The sequence below is a fragment of the Opisthocomus hoazin genome, chromosome 19 (assembly GCF_030867145.1).
Source record: "Opisthocomus hoazin isolate bOpiHoa1 chromosome 19, bOpiHoa1.hap1, whole genome shotgun sequence".
Taxonomy (NCBI): Eukaryota; Metazoa; Chordata; class Aves; order Opisthocomiformes; family Opisthocomidae; genus Opisthocomus; species Opisthocomus hoazin.
Window position 1 is genome coordinate 17,567,501 of NC_134432.1, and position 26,603 is coordinate 17,594,103.

At 44.6% G+C, this 26,603-nt stretch overlaps 1 protein-coding gene across 4 annotated transcripts in view; it reads right to left on the bottom strand.

The window, feature by feature from the left end:
- MAPKAP1 (MAPK associated protein 1) overlaps positions 1 to 26,301 on the bottom strand; it is a 106,011-nt gene extending 79,710 nt beyond the window's left edge. For 3 of the 4 annotated variants that reach the window (XM_075439528.1, XM_075439529.1, XM_075439525.1), the window contains exons 1-4: positions 26,214 to 26,301; positions 15,697 to 16,021; positions 11,493 to 11,582; positions 6,582 to 6,730 (exon numbers count right to left, since the gene is read on the bottom strand). In XM_075439528.1, coding sequence (XP_075295643.1) covers positions 6,582 to 6,730; positions 11,493 to 11,582; positions 15,697 to 15,955 — 498 coding nt within the window. In that variant the 5' untranslated portion in view covers positions 15,956 to 16,021; positions 26,214 to 26,301. The remainder of the gene's footprint in view (positions 1 to 6,581; positions 6,731 to 11,492; positions 11,583 to 15,696; positions 16,022 to 26,213) is intronic. The other variant, XM_075439527.1, reaches the window with a different exon arrangement.
- Between the last annotated feature and the right edge of the window lie 302 nt (positions 26,302 to 26,603).

Here is a 26,603-nt window from a genome sequence, read left to right on the forward strand (position 1 = left end):
ACTACTGGACTCACGCTCTGTACAGCAGGGCACACAATGGCGCACACGAGAGTTATGAAACGCCACGTCATTAACAACGCACGTCACGCATGCCGAGACGCTCAGTGCTACGGGAGATTTCCCTCCCAGGTTCTCTGGACTGGCTGAGAGCTTTCACAGGGAGTTGCCGGACACCAAGGGGAACGCATGATACCATTACAGATTTCTGGCACTTATTTTAGGTGTCACAAGAACTGCAGTGCAGATTTTGAACCAGGCTGAGCAAGCAGCAGCAGCCTGTGTTTCTAAAAACGTGTTCTGAGGCTGTTTGCTCCCCCGGCATTCCCGTTTTCACACATCGTCCTCCACTGCAAACCCCCTGCGCAGGAGGGATGCTGACCACGCCGGCACGGGCCGCGAGATAGGAAGCTCCAGCTGAACCCGAGGAAGAACTTCTTCCCTCTGAGGATGACGGAGCCCTGGCCCAGGCTGCCCAGAGGGGCTGTGGAGTCTCCTTCTCTGGAGATATTCCAGACCCACCTGGACGTGGTGCTGTGCAGCCTGCTCTGGGTGACCCTGCTTGGGCAGGCGGGTTGGGCTGGGTGACCCACAGAGGGCCCTGCCAACCCCTGCCATGCTGGGATTCTGTGATTCTGTGACAGGCCCAGCACAGGTGGCCAGAGGCCCGAAGCGGAGCTGCACGGAGCTGCCCAGCCGGGACCGCAGTGGCCGCCCCGCGCCGAGCTCCCCTCCAGCCCTCGGGCGAGGCCAAGCATCTCCCCAGAGGCAGCCCTCCAGCAAGAGCCAAGGGGAAGGATGGTCCCCACCTCGGCAACACAGAAATACCTTCTCCTGAGGCCAGCTGGCCCGTGCCAGCCGAGAGCACCGAGTGGCGGCATCCCTCCAGCACAGGGGCCGCAGGAGGGCTCAGCGCCGGCACCACAGTCCCCAGCGCCGACACGGCTCTGTCAACGCGCTGGCTCCTGGTACAACGACAGCAGGAGGTTTCCCAGCATAAACGCTGACCCTGCATTTTCATAAACGTTATGTTAACATGTATGGTCTATCATATAAACGATAACATTACAAACATCTTTATTTCTACTATTATAGTAGCATGCAGGTAGCACCTAAACCACTAAAATTAGCAGAATACGCAAATGCTCTCAAAAAAACTCCTCAGCAAACTTCTTTAGGATTCAGATGAGGATCATTCTACTCAGCTTAGGGGCAAACCACTTCAATAAAAAAAAAAAAGAATTTTTTCTCACTGAGATTTTAATCCTGGATTAATTATTTCAGACATTTTCCACATGCATTAAAGTGGTATTGCTTCTTAGAGTTCTTTATCTCGTTTCTTTGAGTAAAGCTATTAAATATTGGAAATTGTGGAAAACATTTGTTCATGATTATCCAGGCATACAGTCAAACAAGACTGAAACAAGAGCAGCATGCAAAAATGTATTTAAGGACTATCATCCCAAAATGCTGCTAAAAGCTATTAACCAGTACGTGTTAATTGCCACAGCATTCATATTAATTTTCACTTCAGGCCCGACATTGTGGAATATTTCCCTTGATACATTTTAAACAAAGTTTAATTTAAGGAACTGCTTCTATCAACACTTATGAAAATTAACAGCCAAGCAATTAGCACTCATGAATTATCCCTTCCCCCATGCTTTCTACAGCATCATTTTAAAAACAGTTGCTGCAAGAGAAATTGTTGGGTTTTAACCCATTACTAAAATTAGCCACAAGAAACCCTGTAACACTGCACAGAGCTACCACTCCTCGCAACAGGATTTTTAGCATCTGTCCAGCCAAAAATCATGTTGACTTATTTTTATTTAAATTATCTCCAGTAGTCAAATAAACCCACAAAACCCCTATAAGGTCAGAAAAGTTAGTCTTCCTTAAATCTTCATTTTCAACAAATAAAAATATCTTGAGAAAACTCTAGTCTGCATGCAGGAAAGGTTTTGGGCCTTGTACCTCCAGTTTATTCTAGAGCTGAATGATCCCTTGCTTGCTTTTCGATAGTGGTTTTCCAGCTTTCTTCTCCAACTGTTTTGTGTCTCTTTGGCATCTCTTTTCTGACTGTCCTGTAACACGTCTGTGTTTGCCAGCGTTCTGCTGGGGATGCAGGAGCAGCCATTTGGTGCAGACATGTCAAAAACGGAACTGACAAGACATTTTAGTGACTAAAATTTCTTCAAGGTAGCAGGGATTTGGAACAAAAATGGATGTGGACTGGCTCCAGGTCTGATTTCAAGGGGAGGCCTTAGGAGTTACTCATTCCATACGTGGATCCTACAGAGATGAACATTTGATTCTAGCATGATTTTCCTCTATTCCCGGAACTAAATACATCTCAGGAACGTTTTTCTTACTAGTGGGAATGGTCATGCAGTCGAACAGCTTTGACACTAACACCGTACTAAATCACTACCCTTTAAGATTAACGTCTCAGAGGAAACTCATTGCCATGCTTTCCAGCAACTCACGCAAGTTACACTTGTGATTTGAAAAGAAATATTCTGAATTTCTACAGAATGTAAAGATAAGACACGCATTTAAAACAATTGATGAACGCAGGCAGTAACGTGCAGGCAAACTGCATCTTGTGAACCTCACAGCTGTGGCACTGAAGCGAGCTGTTACAACACTCCTGTGTCTCATTTGTGGTACCTGGCTACGGCTTCCAAATCTGTCTTACCGTTAATTTTATTTTCCCAACCTTATCAACAGTTGGTAAGTTGGAACAATAAGCCATCAGAATTTGATTTTTCAGATTCTATAAACAGAAATATACCTGAAGATATCTACAAAATGGATGATAATTTAATTCGCATGTAGATAAAGGAAATCGATTCGGTCACTGATTTCTTGAGCCTTCAAGTAATTTTCTAGACAAACGACAACTGAAGTAAATATAAATAACTAAAGGCTTCTTTTCATACAATACTCTCCGCAAGAGTGTTCAAGATTTATGAACCAAGCTGTACAATTCACGTGATTTACAAACCATGCAAACAGATGCAGGGGTTAGGTTTAATTTAGCTATTTTAAGGAAAAACTTGAAGATACAGACAAGAGCAGTTATTGTGTGTGTGTGTCTTTAGTTATGAGCTGAAGTTTTACAAGGTACATGAAAGCCACAGGTCTGTCCTGTCTAGCTGCGGGGCAAGGATCACCTGAATTCTTGAGCTGATTAGAATGCGTCTATTGTAGTTGCATTTCACAAGCCATATTCTCTACTATTTTGATAATTAATTAACTGATCAGAACAAGAAGAAATTAGAGTGCTTTAAAATTTTATTATTTCATAAAATTGCAGAAGTGGTTATGAAAAAGACACTAAATCTGGCAGAACACACCTGCAAGACGTAAGCATTTTAATAAATTTGCTTGGTTGATATTATGGCATGCAATGTTTTCTTATTTTTAACTGATTCGTTTAAAACCATACATCAAATGGAGGGAGGGGGCAGGAAGGACCCCGAAGAGGACTGTTTTCTTTGATTGCGGGTCAGTTACGGAGCTGAATTACTGGGCAGTTAAAACCATTCAGAAAGCACTTCAGATCAGGACGTACGTGAACAAAGCGCTCTGACACAGCAAGCAAAGCTTTCCTCACGCTTTGCCAGTGAGCCACCAAACGTGGGTTACTCAACAAGCTGAAAATCTGTGTTACAAAACTCCAATATATACACAAACCAAAGGCCTGGTTATAATCTTAAAGATTTCAGAGCCACTGTGATCCCTTGAGTAAATACATAATTAAGTAGGGTTTTTTTTAAGATGTTTAATTAGGCCCCTACCCCTCCTCATCCCCCCTGCCTCTCCCCAATTATGTACCATTTCCCCAAGAGATATGTGGCTCTGTTAATTATGTAAATAAGTCATGCACTATTCCCTGAAAGAATTGTATTTATGTGAAAAATACTGCTCATCTATTATCAATAAACACGAGACCTACAATATTTTCTTAAAAAATAATCTTAAAAAGCTAGATGGTTTTTGATTTTACATTGCTGCCTGAAAATACAACAAAACTACATAAAATAACTCACTACTGAGCTATAATGTTTCTTCTATATCTCAGATGGTCAAGCAGGTATTTAAAAAATAGACAATACATATGGAAGCACAGAAAATAAATTTTATAAGCACACTACTGACAAAGTATAATAAACAATGCTGTTAAAATTAATATGGTGAGATAATACTCCAACAAAATGCCAATTCAGTTATTTTGGAGAGTTAAAAAGGTATTTTGATTTCTAGATCACAACCAGGTTGATTCATATCACACCCTACAAATCACAACTGAGTAACATTGAGGTATTCTATTAATATCTCCAACTATTATATATAGTACAGTTTCCTTCAAATGGATCAAACATCTGTGAAATGCATCAGATTTTTAAATGTGAAAATTAAGATGTTCATTAAAGTCAACTGTACTTCCTACTAATACACTAAAAGGTAGTTAAGGTAGTTTGAATTATCAAAGTTGGAAGGAAACAGGCTGAAGTTCCTCAAGTTTCTGAGAAAAATTCTAGCAAGTAGCCTAAATCACACTCAAGTACTGAACAAGCAAGCTCGCAGATGACACCAAGCTGAGTGGTGCGGTCGACACACCTGAGGGACGGGATGCCATCCAGAGGGACCTGGGTGAGCGGGAGAGGTGGGCCCATGGGAACCTCATGAGGTTCAACAAGGCCAAGTGCAAGGTCCTGCACCTGGGTCAGGGCAACCCCCAGCATCAGAACAGGCTGGGGATGAAGGGATGGAGAGCAGGCCTGCCGAGAAGGACTTGGGAGGTATTGGTGGATGCAAAGCTGGCCATGACCCAGCAGTGTGCGCTCACAGCCCCGAAGGCCAACCGTCCCCTGGGCTCCGTCCCCAGCAGCGTGGGCACAGGGCGAGGGAGGGGGTTCTGCCCCTCTGCCCTGCTCTGCTGAGACCCCCCGGGAGCCCTGCGTCCAGCTCTGGAGCCCTCAGCACAGGGCAGACCTGGAGCTGTGGGAGCCGGGCCAGAGGAGGCCCCAGCAATGATCCGAGGGCTGGAGTCCCTCTGCTGGGAGGAAAGGCTGGGAGAGTTGGGGCTGCTCAGCCTGGGGAAGGCTCCAGGGAGACCTTAGAGCAGCTGCCAGTACTTAAAGGGGGCCTGTAGGAAAGATGGGGACAGGCTTTTCAGCAGGGCCTGCAGTGACAGGACAAGGGGTGATGGCTTTAAACTGAAAGAGGGAGATTCAGACTGGAGAGAAGGAAGAAGTGTTTTACACTGAGGGTGGTGAGGCCCTGGCACAGGTTGCCCAGAGAGGTGGTGGATGCCCCATCCCTGGGAACGTCCAAGGCCAGGCTGGACGGGGCTCTGAGCGACCTGGTCCGGTTGAAGATGGCCCTGCTCACGGCAGGGCCTTTAAAGATCCCTTCCAACCCTAAGCATTCTATGAATCTATCGTTAAAGCAACAAGACTGGGACACCACTGAAGTACAATAAATTTGAAAAATTGAATTAGCACTAATTGCTACACACTAGTAAGTATAAAGTAACAAGAGGCAGCTTTTGCTATGTGAACTTCACAGTTTACAAGTTACCATTGCACAAATACTCTCACTACTTCTAGACATGCTAGTGGAATTGCATATCTGACTTTCCACTCCAAGAATACTTAACAGAATATGAAATTCTTCCATCACAATGGTAATGAAGCTCAAACTTCACACTCCCAGAGGAGATTCCACAAACAAATCCAGCAGAAAACAGATCTTTGCAGTATTTCTAAGTGTTTTAGAACAATATGACACTGATCCATCACACACGTTTATATTTCAGTTTCTAGAGTTTACGACAGACAAAAACGTCTGACAATACAAAGTAACTAAACCGCACACAAGAAAGCTATCCACAATTCTGAATACTAGCAAATGCAAGCTCTTGAAATGAACGTAGTCAAGGAATTAATTTAACCTACCATGCTTGTAGTGAACCTCCTCCATGTATTGTTATTATTATAAATGAGTACTTGTGCAGAACTACATCGTTCAGTCCTTTTTTTTGCCCAGATGTTGACCTATTGATGCTTCAGTTTTCCAACCGCAAAACAGACAGTGGCTTTTCCCACTCTCATTGGAGCATTTTGAGGATAAAGACAGCATAAATCATGGAATATTCAGCAAGTGCTGTGATATGGCTAGACAGAATAGATTTTTTTAAAAATGCCAAATAACCAATCATTTATAGAAAGGGTCTCACCATCAACTCTGCAGAGAGATGTCCCAGGACTCTGTCACACTAAATGTTTACCTAACTAACCTGCTGGAGAAGAAAACAGCAAGGTAAGGTATGCCTAACGGTAAGGCATAATGTTGTAAGGAAAACTGGAGAAACGGTTCTACCAAACCTGGAACCATTATATTTAAGACTAAGAGAAGCAGATTTCTAGATAACCACTTTAAAACAGCTGATGGCCTACTATAAAGTCTAAGTAAAGCTTGAACAAGTAAACCCACACGAGAACTGCCTAAGGCCTATCATCTTCGGGTCAGCGACCACCTGGATAGGAGAGAAAAACATCTGGCCGACTTACCTTGCCGTCAAATTTTGAGTACTCATTGAAGGGGTTATTCAGCTGCAGCGGACACTGCTCAAGTCGCACAGAGAGTATTGACTGCTTCCCAGAACACGGAGATTTCACTCTGAAATTCTTTTTTTCAAATAGTGAGCTCAGCTCCTCTGCTGTAAAGCAGAAAAGAGATTAGAGTAGTTGTACTAGCAGATGGACAGAGGCTACTATTTACCACAGAAAGATAACATTATAAGAAGGAGAGCAAAATCAAATATATAAAACAACAAATGTTTCAGCAGGGCAGAATCCACCACCACTCTTTCATAGCCCAAAGACATGAAATCATAAGAAATTTGAATGATACTACTGTTTAGGCTGAGGAAAAGACTTTTTTTTCCTCCATGCAGACAATGGAGCTGATCCCTACTGGATCCACTTGAGTCAAAATAAAAATCAAGATTCAAGGACAGAATTACGCATTCCTGGTCTTTCTGCTTGCCCACCTTTTTCTAAACGAACAGCAAATGCTACGCAAAAGAACTGTTGACACATCTACAGTAGGCCACGCAAAAGCATTTCAAACCGAGCTTGTAACACACGATATTATGCTGTATCACAGGACAATATTACACTACCCCATTACTATATTATAATGCTGCTATGTTGTCAGCAATAGGTTTGGAACTACATCTGATCCAAAATAATCATTTATTTGGATTTTACTTCTCATAGGAGACTGGATATGGTCTCCTCTCAAAAACTTCAAACACCATTCCAGATAAATAGTCTGCACAAGAAAAAAAAAGCTTTCTAAAACCAAAAGTGGTAACAGTTAGTGAATTTTGTGTGGTTTGTGAAGGCTCATAAAACCTCCAACAAGCAGCTCTATTTATATGAAACCACCGCATAGCTGAATTCCCAGCAACAGTTTCACTTAAAAATTACAGGCATACTTAAAAAAAAAAAAAAATTAGGGCTTCTTATGTTATAAGGACACCACAAAATCAGGACAGAGCCTGGGGTGTTGTAGCATGTTAGTACCAATGGGTCTCATCTGCAAGAAACTGCGACTGAATCTGGACAAGTTTTTTCCACATCTGCTCTAGGAACCAAGTACCCCCAAACTCCATCAATCACTACCTGAGAACCAACACCAGCCCTCCTCGACCGACTCCGCTCTGCGTTCCTACATTTGGATTCTCACGTCTTTATGTGTGGCTCCTCCAGGGAAATGAAACTGCTCCTAAGGCAGAATGACTTGGGACTTGATCCGCAGGGAGTTGGTTAATTTCTTAAAATGTGAAATTAAAACTTGTCACATTATAACTAGTCAAAAGCTTAGTTTATTTTTATCAGCAGATTGCCTGAAAATTCAGACAGTTGGCAAAAGTGCTAAATACTGGCACTAAGAGATACCCAACAGTCTTGTGAGAGGCTGCTATTAACCAAAAGAGCTTAATTAAATCCTTTTTAAATGTGGCAACTTGAACTCCATTAGGTATTCTGTTTTTTGTAACAGGCTTATCTCTGTTTGTAAAAAAAAAATAAAAATCTCAATTACAATTACGATAGACTATTACCCTTAACTGGTACTTTTTGGGTGTTTGGAAAATACCGTGTACCTTCGAATTCAATGTAACGGTTTTACTGGTTCACGTGAAAAAGTCAGTCTTTTGTCTTCAAGTTTTGTGTCCAGAGAAATGTTAAGATGATTTCTTTATCATTTCCTTTGTTGGGATGTGCAAAAAGAGGATCTCAAGAATTCTTCTGCATTCATTAGTGTGACACCTGTTTTGCTTTGAGTTTTATATAGCTTTTACTCAAGTCAAATATCCCACATGACTGAAGAGTTTAAATAATACTTTCTATAAGATTGTAAATTCAGCTGGCTGAGATAGTTTTCCTTTTACAGAATACTTCATAATTTCAAAAAATTCAACTCATTTAGGAAGACGAATCCAAAACCTTCTAAAGATTTGTGCAAAAAGCTAGAAGATAGATCTTCCATTGAACATTTTGTCAAATAATTCCTGATAGACTCGGGCTGTGAGAGTTCCAATTAAAAACATTAAAAAAATATTTTTAAAAATCCTCAAATTTCAGGGAAAAAAATATCATATTTTTACACTAAACTACCTTTAATTGCATAATTTTTAATTCTTAATTAAAACTGAGTTTTTCTGTCAGTCTATATTAGATGTATTTCTCATCTCTTGTGATTTTGTTAGCTATACGAGCTGTTCTACATGGGCTGCGTGCAAGGCTTTCGAAAAACTCCCTCAATATATTGTTATTTTATATTTTCGTGCTCTGGAATTAATGAAAGATGTAAACGCAATTTTTTGTTTCTTGCTTTCATCTATAAAATAGCTAGTATTTTACAAAAAAAGTATAACCTTTTGTATGTACACCCATATTTGGTTTACAGGACCCACAGACAGCTTTACTAACATTGATTTGCTCTCTATATGGCATGAAGCTGAAATGTTTTTTTCATTTTACTGAAAAAGAACGAATGCACAGAAAGATGATGTAAACTGGTGGCACAGCAGGACAAAAACCCCAGACCTCCAGTGTGTTACACTTTAATTTCAGTCAGTCAACTGCCCTTGAAGCATTTTTCTATTTGTTAATCCCTGAACCAACCTCAAACGCACAGAGATTTTCTTTGTCAAGTCCACACACTCCCACCACCTCATCTTTCAGACTCCCTCCTGACAACGCAAACAGCTTGTCTCAGGACAGTGGGCAAACAGATGACGAGTAGAAAATATTCTTTTTTTTTCCCATTACCACACACATAATTACTCCTCTCTCCCTTCCCTTCCCTTCATCCTGGTAGTGCACTTTTATTTCTGTACCTAGTAATTAAAAACACGAGTCACAAAAAATACTTCATTGCCAGATGCCTCAAATCCCGACTCCCTATCCACCTGAGGGCAGGGAGGTGCTTACGAGAGTTGCTCTCTCCAGTACGGCATCTCTCCGGGGAGCGATCACGGGACGCGGCACCATCTGACTCCAACAAAACAACTTTCCAGCACCCTCTCCGCTTGCACGGGGTCAGCCATAGGCTCAACTCTGTCTAAGGCTCAGGCAAACACAGGCAGAAGAGGGCAGGCGAATTCCCCCCATCCGAGAAGAGCTCTTTCTGTTGTTACCGCTTCCATCCACGCTCTCCAGTAACACTACGCAGACAAGGTCTCGTCCCCACACGCTGGACAAAGAGGACAATACAGTGGATATCCTTCAGGGCTCCTTTCTCCTGGCCTCTTCCTGCTGCGCTGTTCTTCACGCGAATAAGTGAGAACTATGTAGAATCTCAGTGACTAAACAGAGAAGGAAAATCAGCTCTGCCCATACAGAGAGCTACCGAGTGCCTGGAGTTTTTCTGTAACTTATTTTTTATTTAAATTTGTTCTGCAGCAGGGAGGGACTGCTCTATTCGCCTGCAACCCCAGCACATTCTTGCAGAGGGGGACACCTCTGTTACTGCTGGTTGACAGATTCTGTCCATCTTCCAGGCAGCACGTAAAAGGAACTAAACGTCATGGTGGAGCCCACATGAATAAAACCCCCCCACAAACAGCGCAGTCCCAGCAGGAAACTGGAGTCTTCAGTGCAATTCAGTGTCAAGAAATATCAAGCACATATAGTTAGGGATAACGACAAAAAAGAGAATTGCATCATCATTGGTCAAATGCTATAAAACATTGAGCAAAGAGAGTTGGAGGTTATGGTAGATTAAACTTTAAAACCTACAACTCTGCTTACAGGAGTGGAAAGGCAAAAACGTTTTAGAAGACATTAACAGAGGTATCAAACATAGCTGAACACTGTACTAAGGATCAGTGCAACCGTGGTGCTCCTGTGAGCAGCTTTGTTCACTCCTCTAAAAAAAAGACATTACAGAGCCAGAGAAGGTTCTGCAAGTGACAGCAAGGAAGATACAAGGATTAGACAAAAAAAAGGAGATTACACAGGGACCTTATTAAGATATACACAAATTTTGAAAGAAGTAGGCATGACAGACCATACAAAGGTTTGAATGTGTGTCAAATACAACAGGAATAGATACTAGCTTGAGCTACAAAATGAGAGAATTGAGAGATATTTAATTTCATATATTACAATTTAAACAATGTAGAACATCCAGCCAGAAATACTTCATTATATAATTGAAAAAAAAAGAATAGCACATTTTTTGAGAAGTCAGTGACACCAGTTTTTCCAAGGAAAGGCTAAGGCAGCATTTATTATGCTTTAAGTAGATCATATATACACATTATTTCTTAAGATTTCCCCCTTATCTAGAAAAGTAACCACAAAAACACTCTACAAAAGTAATCTCTACAAAATTCTTCATCACATCCGGTACACCAAATGCCAGTGGAAATAGCTAGACAGCCATAACTTCCATGGAGACAATGATCCTGCATTTTGAATGCAGACACCTGCCAATCGCCCGCCCATACAGCACGGGCACGTCCTGCTCCCTACACACCTCACAGTAACACCAAGAGCTTCAGTGTCTCTGCTTCTTGCTCACCAAGACAACAGAAGCCTCAGAAGATAATGATGCTACAGGATGTCAGAATACACAAACATGGTATTAATACCTTAAATTGCAAAAAATAAAGCAGCCACTCAAATTAGTTCAGTCCAACAAACTATGTTTTAAACATCTTTGTTCTTCATTTTGCCTTTATTAATAACGTGGAATGCCCTAGTCACCGCTGAAAACAAATGAGACGCCTGTGGCACCCTGCCTCCCCCCCCAAATTCTGGGAAACACAACTGGGGAATGAAGGCAAATACAACAATTAGTATTTCCCCTCTGCTTTGAAAGCTGAAGTGACAATTACAAACTGAAAATGTTGTAACCATCAAAAGCACAAATGAAAACAGTAGGAAAATAGAAGATCTTTTTACCTGAGTAAGAAGTATTTCTGTCTTTCCACTGAACATTTTTGCATTTTATTTGATTTTGTCTCTCTTTCCGCAGACGTTCTAGTCTCTGAGCTTGAAAAGAAATATTATAACTATAAGTTTGTCAATGAAAGTTTACTATAAACAAAGACATAATTAACTACCTTTATATGAATAAAGATGTTTTATACTGCATATGTAGGGGGAAAAGTCATAAAATTTTAAAGGTGGCACCCCTGAAAAGCAAATACCAACAAAAACATGAAAATGTTCTTGATTTATAATTGAAATTAGAGGATATAAAACATTAATAGAGATCATAAAGATAGTATTAACATGGAAGAGAATAATAAAATGTGAAAACTTCTGTGATTAATATGACATTTCATTATATAAATCATTAATAACGGTCTTAAAGGAATTTTAATGCACAAATGAACTGAAGTGAATATTACATTACAGGAATAAAATTACTGTTATGAATTACTCTACCCGTTTCAAAAATTAAAGATAAATGAACTCAGACTAGACTATTAAAGTTTTAAATATAAAATCCTTTATCTAAAAATCATGAAAATTATAAAATGTCAAAGCTATATAAATTAGCATAGCTTTTTCTTCAGTGTGCTGAAACAGTTTATAGGTAGTAAAATAAATGATTTGTATCTTCACAACATTAGTCAAATCTTAAAATGAATATAGTATTTCTTTATGTATATTTTGACTCCATCTTCAAAATACTGTTTGAAAAAAGCCTCAGATAGTTACAATATGAAAAAACTTACAGACCAGGGTACCAGATAATACCTTCAATCATCTTTTTGTTAACAGTAAGCTCTCCCTCAGGAAATGGTCAGCTAAACCTGGTAGAAGCTACCCAAGACAATGATCACAAGAAATAACTGATGCTATGAAACGTCCACTCAAAATAAGAAAGCAGATTAGACTGGAAAGTAGGACTAATAATGTTGACCACTGAAGGAAACAATTTGCTGGATGTATTACCATTTTTGATGTATTGAGATCATTCATTAACTAAAATGGGTTTGTAGAAGAGATTCTAAAAAGTACTAAGTTACTCTGACAATTTTTAGATACAATTTGAGTTCCTTGAGCCACTTCACCAATTAAAAAAAAGCTTAATTAATATTTTCTACCCCTCCTATTATTGTTCTTTCACATTCACTCTTTGAACTGAATTGTGGACACAGGATGATGTGATTTTTGCCCCCATAAAAACTTTCAACTGAGGAAAAAAGTAACCCTTTGAGGTTGAACAGCTGTACCAAGCAGTTTCAGGCACAAACACAAACAGGGACTTGGATGTCTACTTCCCATCTAAGTCAACGTGAGGTTTGTGCCTAAATACCTCTATGTATCTTACTCTTCCTGAAATAAGAGAAGAAGTACTCCTGCTTATAAGTTTAAATATTGGGTAAAACACTACTGTAGTGTAGATATTTTATTCTGAAAGAAAAAACTTTTCTCCTCCAATTACCGTCCAAGACTGTAGCTCAAAATTGCCTCCCCAAACCCCTTCTTCCCACACACGACATCAGAAACTGTTAGGTTCATATGTAAACAATGGATAAAAGATAGACTAGAAATAAGAATGATGCATGTTTTTACCCTCTTTGACATGTTCACCCCTTGTCAAGACAAGCGTACTAAAGCGCAGTCACCAGCTTCACTAACTCCACCCCCTTCTTCTATCTACAGTTGATCACAAATGATCATTTACTGTGGGACTGTATTTCCGCAGCTCCAAATCAGATGGAATTATCAGTACCTACTAGAAGTCCGAATTATTTAAGGTTCATGCCCACCAGAAGCATGTTAGTTTGAAAGCTTTCTGTGTGCAAATGTCACTGACCAAATGTAGGTCTTGTTTCTTTCATCAGCCATTAGCAACTAGAGGAGCCTTTGTTTCCAGCCACGTGGATCGGGAGAGTTCGCTGCGTTCCCATGCACCCAACGCCTCGCACAGGCCTGTCTCCACTTTAGTTTTCTGAAACCCCTCTGGATACGGCGGAGAGAAATCAGTGAGGAGAGGAAGCCCAGAGCCAAAGACCACCCATGACCCACCCGACTCCTGAAGACCAGGAGGAGGAATTTGGCGGCAGACAGCCCCGGCATTCCGCCCCGATGTGACATGCAATACCCTAACGCATCTCACCCACTGCACATCCCTTTCAAGACTAAGGGGATAACTTTGATAACAGAATGTACATAAAATTCACTTCCAAATTGGCTTAGCCACATGAGAACTACCCAATAACCAACATTTCTCTAGCCTCTGCAGAGATGTGTGGAGTCTTCTACAGCAACACATTATTTCTACCATTTATGAAAAAAGATACTATTCTGGTAAGGTACTTTATGACAAAACAGCTTTGCAAAAGAAAATAAACAGTCATATTCCATCCAAAAACAATGGTTAAAGACAGAGATAATTTTATTTGTCCCGGTATAAAACCAAGGAGAATAAAGAACAGCTTGCATGTTAAAAGAAGTCTTCCACTACTACCTGTTGATACACAAAATTACACTATCTTCTCTTTCCAACCCTAAAAACCATTACCTGCTTTTCAAAGAACAAATGCTCCTGCTCTGCATAAATCTACTCGGTAGTTAGGGATTAAGTAAAAAAAGAAATGCCCTTATGTTTGCCCATTTTAGGAGAAAAAAATTGCAGATTTCACAGTTAATGAGTTTTTGGACTTTTGATATGTATGAACACTTCGTTCTACGTATGTATCTGTTTTCTTCCATGAAGAGCTTGCGTAAGTACTTGTGTAATGCAAACCGCAATTATATTAAACATAGTTAACTTTCTCTTTAATTTGTTCCTCTTCCTGCATTTTTGAAAAGGGTTCAGTACTGATCAACTTGGATTCTTTGTAGACTTTTCTCCACCCTGCTCTGTTTCAAATCATAGTCCGATTGCCCTAATAATTGCATTGGGCTCCTGGTGGTACCAGCACACACAACGGAACATAAAGGACGTGCCAGACGAAAGGAGGCAAAACAACAGCTCCCCAACAGACTGAGTGGCCTAACCGTTATTTCAGAATATGCCACCAACTGGAAGCTGAAATGGTTTCAATCCATAATTTAAATGGAGATTACTCTATCAATTTACTCAGTGAAATAATCCTTCAGAATTATTTTTGGAGCAATTCCGTAAAACTTTAAACTTTGCCTCTCCTTCCTCATAAACTACACCATCAGCTGAACTAATGACGGCCTCAAGGCCAACGCCAGGCTGTCAGTCGCAGCTGTGTGTTCAGGGGATCTCCAGATCTAACTCTCCATTATGAGATCAGTGCCCTGTCTTTTCCGTAACTTTTGACAACTTCTTTGTGAAAGGTGTTTCAAGACATCAGTACCACACAACATTTTACTTGTTAGGTAGAGCACAGATGTTTTTTCTGAGCTCTAGGTGGTGTTATAATACCTTCAGAAATCATCTGGAAAAAAAAAATACTGTAACACAAAGAGATCACTATTTACCACCCTGCACCAACCTTTTCATATATGTTTTACACCGCAGAACTTCTGTTCACTGCATTCCTTGGGCACAAGTAGAAGTCTGAATATCCCTCATATGAAACAAGTGGGACAGCTTTCTTCCAGTCAAGACAAACTGAGCATATTTCAAAAAGGTGTACACACTTAAACTTTCTAACTTCATAACTTCAATCCTAGCTCAAGGTTTTTCTTAGAAATAAAACTTCAGAAGACAAAATGCAGACAAGTCGTTCACTTCGTTGGCTCACATCACACTTCATTCCTCTCTTTTATAACAAATAGATTTGATGCCTCACTAGGTAGATTTTTCTCAGAAAATAACTATCCTGTTCAAATGTTAACACCCCTCCAGACATTAACAATAGAAACATCAAAGACTGTTCAAGTACTTTGGATTTAGACTTGATGTCTTTGCAATTTAAATTTTTTTAAGATATAAAACTGACTACCTCGATGTTCCTCTGCACATGAATAAGTAAAACAGCAATTAAAACTCAGCTGACAGCACACTACAGTAACTGAATCATCACATGTCCTTTTATAAAAAGGGTCTCGATGTTACAAAAGAAGTTTGGCAGATATCTAGCTAGTCATGCTCCGACTTGTCCATGCAAGCCAGACTAATGGAAACTGCATTTAAAAGGCTAATGTTATTTTGGCTGCAAACGGCACTCACCTGTGTTTGATCGTCTTCTGATTCCAAAGTCCCAGCTTGAGGTAATATCGACTGATTGGGAATACACATAGCCCTGAGTCTCACCGTTGCTTCCCTGTGTTTCTGAACCACTGTCCCCATACGCTGACGAGGGATTAAACTTCTCCACGTCAACATCGTGATCTATCAGGACCATTTCACACATCCCTGTGTCATCACTGGTCACGTGGGACTGCCGAATATGAGCAAGTATAATTGTTGGGTTGTCCAGGAAAGCCATTCTGTCCACTCGTCCACCACTTCGCTATACTATCTTCTCTCCATCTTGTTCCATGGACACACGTACCTAGAAATAGAATGTACACAGCATTTTAGGGAAAAAAACCCCACAAACACAAGTCACCAAAACCCTGATTCAAGAATTTTGGATGCACAAAACCTGACTCAGTTTTGTGCGGTGAATTATTTTAATTCTTTTCCAGTTTACTTAAGTCACACTGCTTGCTGAGATCCACTGCAGGAACGGTGGTTTTGAAGGACAGCTTGAAACCTGAATCCCAAGACAACAGAACAGACACCTCCGGACAGGTCCCACTGCTCTACAACAAGTGGTTACTATAAGGCAAAATAGTCCAAGTACTACACATAGCAGGACAGAGAGAAAATTCACAAAGGAAACATCTGTCTATTCAAATTCATAAATTCACAAAACTGGACAGGGTTTTGAATCTCTTTTCACCCGTCGTAACCGCACGTTACCATTTTTCTTCTGCCTCTGCACACCACCTCTTTGATTGCTTTGTCCCAGACCCGCTTCAGGTTTTGTACCTGCAGGAAGCCCCGGACAGGCGACGCGCGGCGCGTCCCCGGGCTGCTGCCGCACGGCGCTTCGTGCCGGGCACCCGCGGCCCCGCGGCCCAGCTCCAGGGCCACGCACCAGGGCCACGCACCAGGGCCCGCGCCCCTCAGCGCTGGGACGGCAGCAGCTGCCGCTCGCCCAAAATCTCTCACTCACGGTACTCCAGCAGCCTCGCAAAACAAAGCAGCCGGTAAAATACAGAAAACAAAAACCCCACAGAGAACCCAAACCACGCTCCAGCTGTTCTCCTGCCCCGCTGCAGCCCCCCAGCCCGGGCTGCCTCCCAGAGGGGCCGCTCCCTGCGCGGCTCGGCCCTGGCCTGGTGCTGCCCCCCCCCCCCCCCAGCCCGGCACCCGCACGGCTGCAGCTGCCAGCTGAGCTGGGCCAAAGAAACAAGGTCCCCTGCCGCGAGCGACCGGCAAGCGGAGCGGCCCAGCGACCCCGGCCCGCGGGGCAGAGGGGGGGCAGCGGGGGGACAGGGACGGGGGCAGCGAGGAGGGGGGAGGGGCGCGAGGTGCCCCAGCGCCCCCCGGCGGCGGGCGGGGGGGGGGGCAGCGGGGATAGCAGGGGGGACAGCAGGGGGCCGATGTGCCCCAGCGCCCCCTGGCGGCGGGCCAGCGGGGGCAAGCGCCAGGCGGCCCCCCCACAGCCCCCCGTCCCCGCCGCTGCTCTCAGCCTCGCGTAGCCGAGGAAAACGCGCAGCAGCCAAACACCGGCTTTAGCACTAAGCGTGTTCCTTTACTGTTTCGAACACTGAAACAACGACGACACCACCCCCATCCGTGCTCTTTGCAAACGTCTGTCAGCAAGAAGGAAACACCAAAGGAAAAGAAACTCCTCTGGTCACCCCAAAACCAGCAGTCTGAAGGCGCACGGTAAACTGCAAACCCACCATCCCTCCCAGTACCCTCTCTACCACCAAACATCAGCATCCGCTCATCAGAACATCCAATAAACAGAGATCTGAATCCTTCATAATTTTAGGCTTTCTTTGCTCAATTGGCCACAAATGTTGCCTTTTTTTTTTTCCTGCGAGACTGTGTCCTTTCTGCTTTAAAACAAAATACAGACAGATTCAAAAGTATTATATTAAACTACAGACCCAGCAGTAAGAAGGAATTCAATAAAAGAGTAGTAGAGAAATAAAACTGGCATGCTGCTTGTTATTAATACACTACTCCTACCATACATTTTAATAAATTATGCTATTAGCTAAACACGCTCCATCAGTATCCTTGGAGATATCCAAAACCCAGCCGGACACGGCCCCGAGCAACCTGCTCTCGCCAGCCCTGCGCAGAGCTGGGCGGCCGGACCGCGTCTCCAGAGGACCCTGCCAACCCTGCGACTCCGAGCCCTACTTTTTATTTTCTGACTGTTTCCGTTACGGAAAGTAGGGCTGCACTCCCTGGAGGATCTCTCCTTGTCCTGAAGCGAGAGGCCAGACGGCGAATCTCCTGTCTCCTGGCTGTACCTGGCGGCTCACCGGCCTTCACGCCGCAACAGCGCGACCAGCACCGTGAGACCTCGAGCACACAGACACGGCGACCTGCACTGTGCATTGAGAATGTTCTTTACGTTTAGTTATTTACACCCTGCTTACTCGAACAGGCCACGCTTACCTGCAAGCAGTAAGAACTCGTTCAATAAGCAACCGCCTTGGGCTTCTGAAAGGTCTGCAAACTCCCAATCAAAAATTACTGCTGCCCCATCAATGTGTCATATAAATGTTGGCATGTTAATTGTGTATTTATAAGATTGTTAATGGTTAGTTAATTTACCTCCCACACTATTATTGTACTTGAAATGATTTAATGTCTGCTAAGGGAGTTAACAACATGTAACAGCAGATGCGAGAATTTTACCTTTACATTCTGCACCCCGACTTCACGCTATTAGCAGTCCCTGTGCTGAATTACCCAAGCTTCCTTACAGTTTTACATACGCAATGACTTTTTCCATAAACATCATCAGTGAAAAATAGCCAGAAATTCTCTTTCAAACTCTAAAGTTTAATTCCAACACATTGTTTCTTCCTCCTCTTCAGAATTTTCAAGCGCATACGTTAAAACTAATCTCTCAATAAATTCATGTTAACTGGAAATTCTAGGAACGTTAACACCCCCCCAAAAAAAAAAATCAGAAAAAAAGTTCAGACCCCAAACTCCAGTTCAGCAGCTGTGATCTACCCCACTCTAACTGGTTCCTCCTCTTGCTAAAGGCAAAACGCAATCGGACGGCACAGACCTGGGCGGAGGAACAATCACCTCCCGCGGAGTAAAGAACTCGGAGCAGTGAAGTTCCGTTCTGCAGACCTTTACGGGAACACCTGGAAGCCTCTGTGTCATCAGTGTCAGCAAAACTACAGATAAAAGATCAACTGCTAGCTCTGCTGAGATCTGCCCGCACACCGCCTCTTCTGCACTCCTTAGCCGCCACACGATCAGCACATCCACGGGCAGCCGCTGAATTTAACGGCATTCAGGGACTTTCTGAGCATCAGCAACTTCCACATTATTCCGTCATAAACAAAAAATAAATGTTCTTCCAATACTTGCAATACATAAATATTATACTACCGCTAAATAAAATACTTTGCAGACAGCTGTCAAGCATACTTGATGCGAACACTAAAAATGAAAAGAGCAACGTGAAACCTATGCAACCTTAACCGCATTTGCGTATGACATGCTCTACAGGTCAGGGTTACGATGATCTGCTACTCATCGGCAAACACCTCCCGTGATTCATCACACAGGTGGACAGGGCTGCACCAGCCCTTCGCTCTCCTCTTGGTCTTTATTATTCACCTGTCTCGCTTTCAACACCCTGGGTACGAACGCCCTCGCTCACCTTCTCCTTGGTCTCACCTCCGTACCACTGGAGTGCCCCAAAGACCGCGGGGACCACAGCCCCCCACCAGTCCTGTGCAGTTAAAGAACATCCTCAGAGACGTAAAACTGCACCATCCAGAGGCTGAACCACTTGCCAGGTTTCACAGGAACTTTGCAGCAACATCAGACAGCTGGATCTCCGTCTACTATCTTTATCAGAAGTATTCCTCTTCCAGTAACCCACTGCTATATTTATGGCATCCACAGCCTTTCACAGCAAGGGAAGCGAGGCTGTTACGCAGACCAACCTCATTCATAATACGGCATACAATAAGTAATGCCGAATGTTCTGACAAATTATTCGGCTCCCAGCAGGTGACACAAAGGTCTTGAAAAGAGGACATGTAGTGACACAGGCTATACCTCACACACACAGACGAACACATCTGAAATTGCGCAAATTCACAAGTGTATCAAGGGCTCTTGCGACCCTCCTGCTTGCCTGGTATACTGTATTTATTTAAATAAAAGGAAGATGATCTCACTTTCCTCTTTCCCCACCAACCCCCCCCCACATCCCCCAAAGCAGTCTGATTTATATTCAAGTGTCAACCAGATATCAAAGCAAGTCTGAGATAAGGGGAAACAACAAGCTAAGCACACCCCTCTTACGACTGCCATGCTTCCCACCCATCCCACGACCCACCACGTATCAGCGCAGGCAGCCGGACGTGCTGTCCTGCTGCTGCAGCGCGGGACCCCGCTGAGCTGCGGGACCGCAGGCGCGTGCCAGCCTCTTCCCACTGCTGCCGTCACCGCAAAGCGTCTGACCTCGAGCACGCAGAACGCCCGGCGCAGGCTACCTTACGTTTGGGAAAACACGGCTACTTCTGGATTGAATTTTCTGCTTTGTTTTAAATACATAAGGCTGAACCTGACAAAATGAGTGCCCGGTGGAAGGTGGCTCGTCACCGCACCGTGCGCCAGCCGCGTCCCGCTGCCAGGCCTGCCAGCAGCAGGGCAGGACCCCAGCCAGCCCTCCCCTGCCCCCAGCCCTGCGCCCTGCTCCCTCGCTGACCCGCACGCTCCTCGGCCATTTTCCGGAGGAACCACGGACTTTGCCCGGTACGGTGCAGCCGATGACAACAGGCGCCTGTCCCTCCAGGCAGCTTGGGGGTTAAAAACGTAGAGCTCCCCCAGACACAGCCTGCTTACCCCGGCTCATCTTCGACTCGAGGACGATGGCTCCTCAAACCGCAAGCCAACGCCACCTTTTCGTGACACGCTACAACTGGTCAAAGTACAAGAAATATTATCCTCACAGAAAATTTTGATATCTATGCCTGTCGTGCTTCAAAAATGTATCATGTATAGCACTCATGGAGATTTGCTCATGGACCTCTAAATAAGCCAGAATAAATGACAGGAATTGGAGAAACTTGTAAGGAACTAGAAATCTTCTGCTACAGCAAAAAGCTACAACTTTGAAATTCTACCAATTTTAATGGAATAATTTTAAGAATCCTTCAGTTCAAATGGCTAAAAGCAGCTGTAAATTCTCCACAAAATCTTATGCCAACTCCTGCAAGGTTATTTTGCTCTCTAAATCATAAAAATAAGAAGTGAGAAGCAGGAAGAAAAATTCCTCTCTCCTATTCTGCAAAGCTGCATCTTGTGTTTTGTTTTGTTTTTTTTCAAGAAGAAAATGTTTAAATTGACTGTCCTCCTTAAGGATGTAACAAGCAAATAAAGCCCTATTCAAGGTAAATAAAAATATTCCAAACAAAGACGCAACTTCTGGAAGGTACAACCTGGATCTAAGACAATTACTAATAATCACAAAATACAGCGGCCTGGAAGAGTTGTGTAACATCACAGGTCACCTTATAGCTCAAGGGCTTCCATAGCCACCAGACTTCAACACCTCTGGGACTGTAGCTCTTTAAAGTGATCTTAAAAACTAATGAAAAAAATGGGTAGATTAGAATAAAAAATTGATTTTTTCCACCACCACATCATACAAGCTGGAATAGGATGGTGTGAACACACTTCAAAATTTATGATTCAGCTTATATGAAATGCTCTCAGAGTTAACTTCCGCCTGCAATTGCAAAAGAAATGGTTCTGGTTATCTACGTTTGCAGCAGCGCAAATAATCAAAACCCTTGAATGCCAGACAGGCTCCTGTGCATGCAGGATAAAGGAAACTGAACCGCAATTTATGAAAATTCAAGTTTATGTTTCAACAAAAGCTCAAGTGCATTTAAGAATGAATACTTATCTAGAAAAGCTGTCACTCACGCTTTGGGTCCTATCATTAAGAAAGAAATAACCATTTAGAGAGGCGCTCTTTCTCAAGTGAAACTGGAATTTGAAAGTTACAATGAGAAAACACTACGTTACACTCAACTTCCAACAAATTATTTGTGAATTTTCAAACCTGTAAATCAATCTGGCATCAGCTAAGTACTTCTATATTTATGCAGTGCATGGAATTTGGCTGTATTTCTGTTGTCACACTAATCAGGATGCACTCCGATATTTTAATTACTGAGCTTTAGGGAAAGAGGGAGAGAATACCGGACTATGTACGGAAACTGTACTCTCCTCTATTTGTTTCCTGACTCTGTCAAACCTTCATTGAACTGTAAAGAAGTCGATTCCCAGCTAACCTGAGCTATCTTGCATCAAGATTTTAAGCAAATAAATAAGTATAAAAAAATGCAGAGATTATAAATTAGGGTAGACAAATCTGTATCTAGACTCATGCCTGCAAAGAGCATTCTATCAATATAGTGAAATGCTAATCTCCTAATTAACAACCTAATTAGGTAATTATGGCTTTGCAGAGGGATGCCTAAATGAAATATGACAACATGGTCACCTCTTTATATGGCACCTGTGGGCCTTTTCAGCTGTCACCGCAGAGAGTGCAATATCAATTTGAACAGATGACAAAGTGTTGTCATTTTTCATTCTGATATTGTGCTGAATGGTTTGGATAGAAGCAGTTTAGAAAAGCGGCATCTTGCCCGGTTTTTGCCTAATCTAAATATGTGCAAACAGTTTGCTTAATTTTTAATGTCTATGATTATGCTTATTTTTCCATACTGGCTAGCAAGCATTAGCTAACGCACACATTACCACGTCGCACTGCGATGACCCACCACACTGGAATCCCTGTTACCTGACTTCACAGCATGTGTTCAGGAGAATTTACCACCCAGAAAAAAAAGTACTTGAGTTCATTTTTAAGGCTTCATTGCTTATTTTAAAATAACAAAACAAAAACACAGCACCTTATAAATAATACACTAAAATTTCTGTTTTATTTTTATTCCTGATGAAGACTTCTCCAGAAATGGGAACTGCAGTTCTGGTCTGCGAGCGGGTGAAGCTGACCGGGCTTTCGCTCGCACACTGGAAAGGAGTACTTTCAACAATGCCACGGCACACTTCTACACAGAACCATGATTTTTCACTCCTACGCCTAAAATGCTTTAAAGGCAGTTCATTAAGCTTTAACATTCCTGAGGTGAACAAATAAAATACCTGCTTGCAAAGAGCAGGATAAAAGCATGGGTTCGGACTCAAACTTCTACTTTGGCTCCTCGCACTGTGGTATTCAAGAGCCTAAAAACCCTATAGGTCTTACAAACACCTATACAAACTTCGATCTTTTAAAAGAAACCAAAACAGAAAGCTTCACCATTTTGCCCTTGTTCGCCCGTACAATACCGGGAGAGACGCCACACTGCCTGGGCACCCCGCGCGAGACTCCCCGGCCGTGCCCACGGCCCAGCCGGCGGGCGAGCGGGAGCTGCGGCGTCACTCACCACTTGCCTCCCTCCACTCATGCAGCGGCTTTGGGAAGCCGGCCTGGATGTGCTGAAGCCAAACGTGCCCGAAAGGTGCGTTAAGCACGTCAGGGTCCAGCGCCTTAAGCGCTTGCTCTGGCTGGAGACCTGCTGTAGCTGCAGCCGGACTGCGGGATCCCCGGCACGGAAGCACTGTGCAAGCACCACAGACGCGCTTGCTGCTCCTCGACGCCCATGTGCCATCGGGTTCCTGCAGCTGGAACCTGCCAGCTGCCTGACCACACCAAAAACCCCACCCGCACCCGTCTGAGCCAACTCATTCGGCTGCTTGCAAAACCTTCATACTGCTATGCGAGCGTACCACCAAAACCTTCACTGCAAATAACACCGCCCGTCCAAGTACTGGACACAGTTTTGGAATTACATTTCTAAATTCCTGTCTTGCAACAGGACTACAAGGAAAAACAAACGTCAGATGTCACCAACAGCATGCATTTATCTTTGCTGGACCACTTCTTTTTGTAGTTTAGCCTAAACTGGAATATTTTAGTGGTTTCAAACATGAAGTAACCCTTTCTTCCCGTAACGCTATTCCGTGTATAGCTTTTCAACACAGCATCATGTTTCAGTCCTTAAAAAAATGTAACCATAGCTTATCAGGACCTAACCTTCCAAGTGTTTTACATGGAGAGTTTGTTTGGTATACATCAACAATAAGAGTATACTCATAAATGTAGATTCTAAATCTACAGGTAAATCTCTGTAACAAAGTCTGTAAATCCACCTACGAATAAAACTTACCTCAATGCACACACTCCGTGGTAAACAAGAAACAAAAGGGATAGAGGAGTACACTACTAGAATTCAATTCTTAAAACTTTTTTGTTCTCAATATTGATTTAATTTAATAATAATTCCTGGCAACTTTCCTCCACACTCCTAGTTCAGTTTACCAATACTATGTCTAATTCCTGTCTATAGTTGTTCTCATCTGAGCTAGTAACGGGTCACTGGTTATTTTCTTCTTGTATGTATCCTGTAGGATTTATTTGTTAAACAGAAGCATATACCAAAATAAACAGTTTTTTATTTGACATATTTTTCATTTGCTGCCATTCTAGTTCTGATTGCATGGAAATATTTGTATTGCATGGAAACATTTGTATTGCATAAGAAGGATGATCATAATCCTATTTGTAATATAAGAGGGTGCAAGCCGCTTCTGATTTCACAAATGTTCATGAGAACAAAACCTACTCCAAAAACTCCTGAGACTTCAAGCCCCTTTGGGACTCTACATCAAATGTAACTGGAGAGATTCACATTTCTTCAACGACAGATGAATCTCCCTTTCCTCTGGCTTTTAATTTTTGTCTTGACAAATTTTTGGTCTGTCTCCTTCCAGAGCACACAAAACATATTCAAGGAGCTTGTTTTGCTTTCAGAATAACTGACTTAGATACAACATTTCTCAAGCCGTAAGGAAACAAGGCAGGGATTACCCTTCCGCTGTCTTGTGTGAGAAACTGAGCTTATAGACAACGAGTAGTTAGATATCACAGTGTAATAAAGCTTCTCAGCAGACACATGCTCACACAATTAATATTAAAATGCGTACTGGAGTCTTTGTTAGAGGTACTGTCTAAGCGAAAAGCCCTCAGCTGGTCAGTTCTGATACAGGGAGAACTGCTGCTGGCAAAACCTCAGGCAGCAAGCTCCCTGCCAGGCCCACCTCAGACACCAGGCAGCATCAGACCCATCAACCACCACGACACCAGTGACACCAACCGTCTGTGGCACCAGTGCCCCTGCGACAGCGTTCTGTGTGCTGCCAGCACACCTACAGCCTGTCCCTCCCAGCAGCTACAAGGGAAGAACCCAAGAAAGCCTGAGCTCTCCGTCCACCTTCGGCAGCAAGTGCCACCGGTCCCCCTCGGAAGCGAAGCGTCCCACGGAGCTGCCGCAGGGTGACCAGCCGCTGCTCCACGGGGCCGGGTGACCTGTGCCCTGCTCGTCTGCTGCCCCAGTTGCCAGCACAACCGACCTTCCGCACAGGGGTCCGTTTCTCGCGCTCACAACTCAGGAGGGCTGGGAAAAGCTGTGCTGCGGAACGCGAAACACGCGGATGGTCCTGCCACGCTGCGGAACCTGCGCTGCTGATCGAAGGGGAAACCGACACCAGAGCTCGGCTGCTACACACGCGTGGGTGAAACGGTTAAACCAATAAACAGAGGATGAAAGGGTGTAACAGGAAAGACGTGAAACACGACTGAGAAAGAGACGCACTGCATTGGCACTACCTCAGCGCTTCACTTATTTCTGTACAACTCCACGTGCAGATGATGATCTCAATTTTTTTCAGTCTAACCCAAAAAAGCGTCCGTGAGCAGATCTGCTCTGAACGTGAAAACACGCCGGGGGGACCGTAATTCCCAACGGGCCAGCCGCCCGCCAGCCCCCGAACCCAGCCCTGCGGAATGCACCCGGAGCGGCCCGGCCCGGTACTCGCCCTTCTCCCGCGGCAGCCCCCGAACTCCCGCCACCGCCGGGCCCGCCACTGCCGCCCCCCGCCGCGCCCCGCCCGGTCCGGGCCCCGCCGCCCGCACACGCGGGACGCGGCCCGGCACCGCGCCCACGCGCGACCCCGCCGACCCCCAGGGCAGCGACCCGCGGCCGCGGCCGGGAGACAGAGCCGGAGGGCGCGCAGGTCGCGGTCGGGCCGAGGAGACGGCTCGGGGCCCGGGGAGAGTCGGCGCACGCTGCGGCCTCCGGCCCCGCCGCCGCTGCCCCCCGGTGTCCCCCGCCCCGCCGCTCGGAGGCCGCGGCCCCGCTCCCCCACGCCTCGGGAGCAGCGCGGCCCCGCGCCGCCCTCCTTCCCCGCGGACTTTTATCCGAAGGGCCGACAGGGCGGGGCGGGGGCGCCTCGGCCAACCGGCGGGACGCCCCGGGAGAGGCACCGCACCGGCCGCCGGGCCGCCCCGCTGCCGCACCCGCCGCGGCCAGGCCCCCGCCCGCTGCCGCACTTACGGGCTTCGCCGCCGCTCCGCGGGGCCGGGCCGGGCGCCGCCTCCTCCGCCGCCGGCGGGCCCGGGGCAGCCGCTTCCGGGGCCGCAGGCCGCCGCGGACCGGGGAGCGCTGGGCCGCACCGCGACCCGGAAGCACCGCCCCGGAAGTGCTGGCGGCGGCGCGGCCGCGCGCACGCGCGGGGGCTCGGGGGCGGCGGGCGCTGCCGCCGCGCGCTGTCCCGCACCGGGGCCGGTGCTGTGCGGCCGGTGTGCGGCGTGAGGCGTCCGCGAACGTTGCGGCTCCGCGCGGGAGGTGCCGGGAAGGGCCCTGGAGCGCCTCGGCCGATTCTAGGGCCTTGCGCCGGTGAGGGCCCTGCCTGGGCCGCTCCTCGCGGGCACGGAGGGGCTGCCC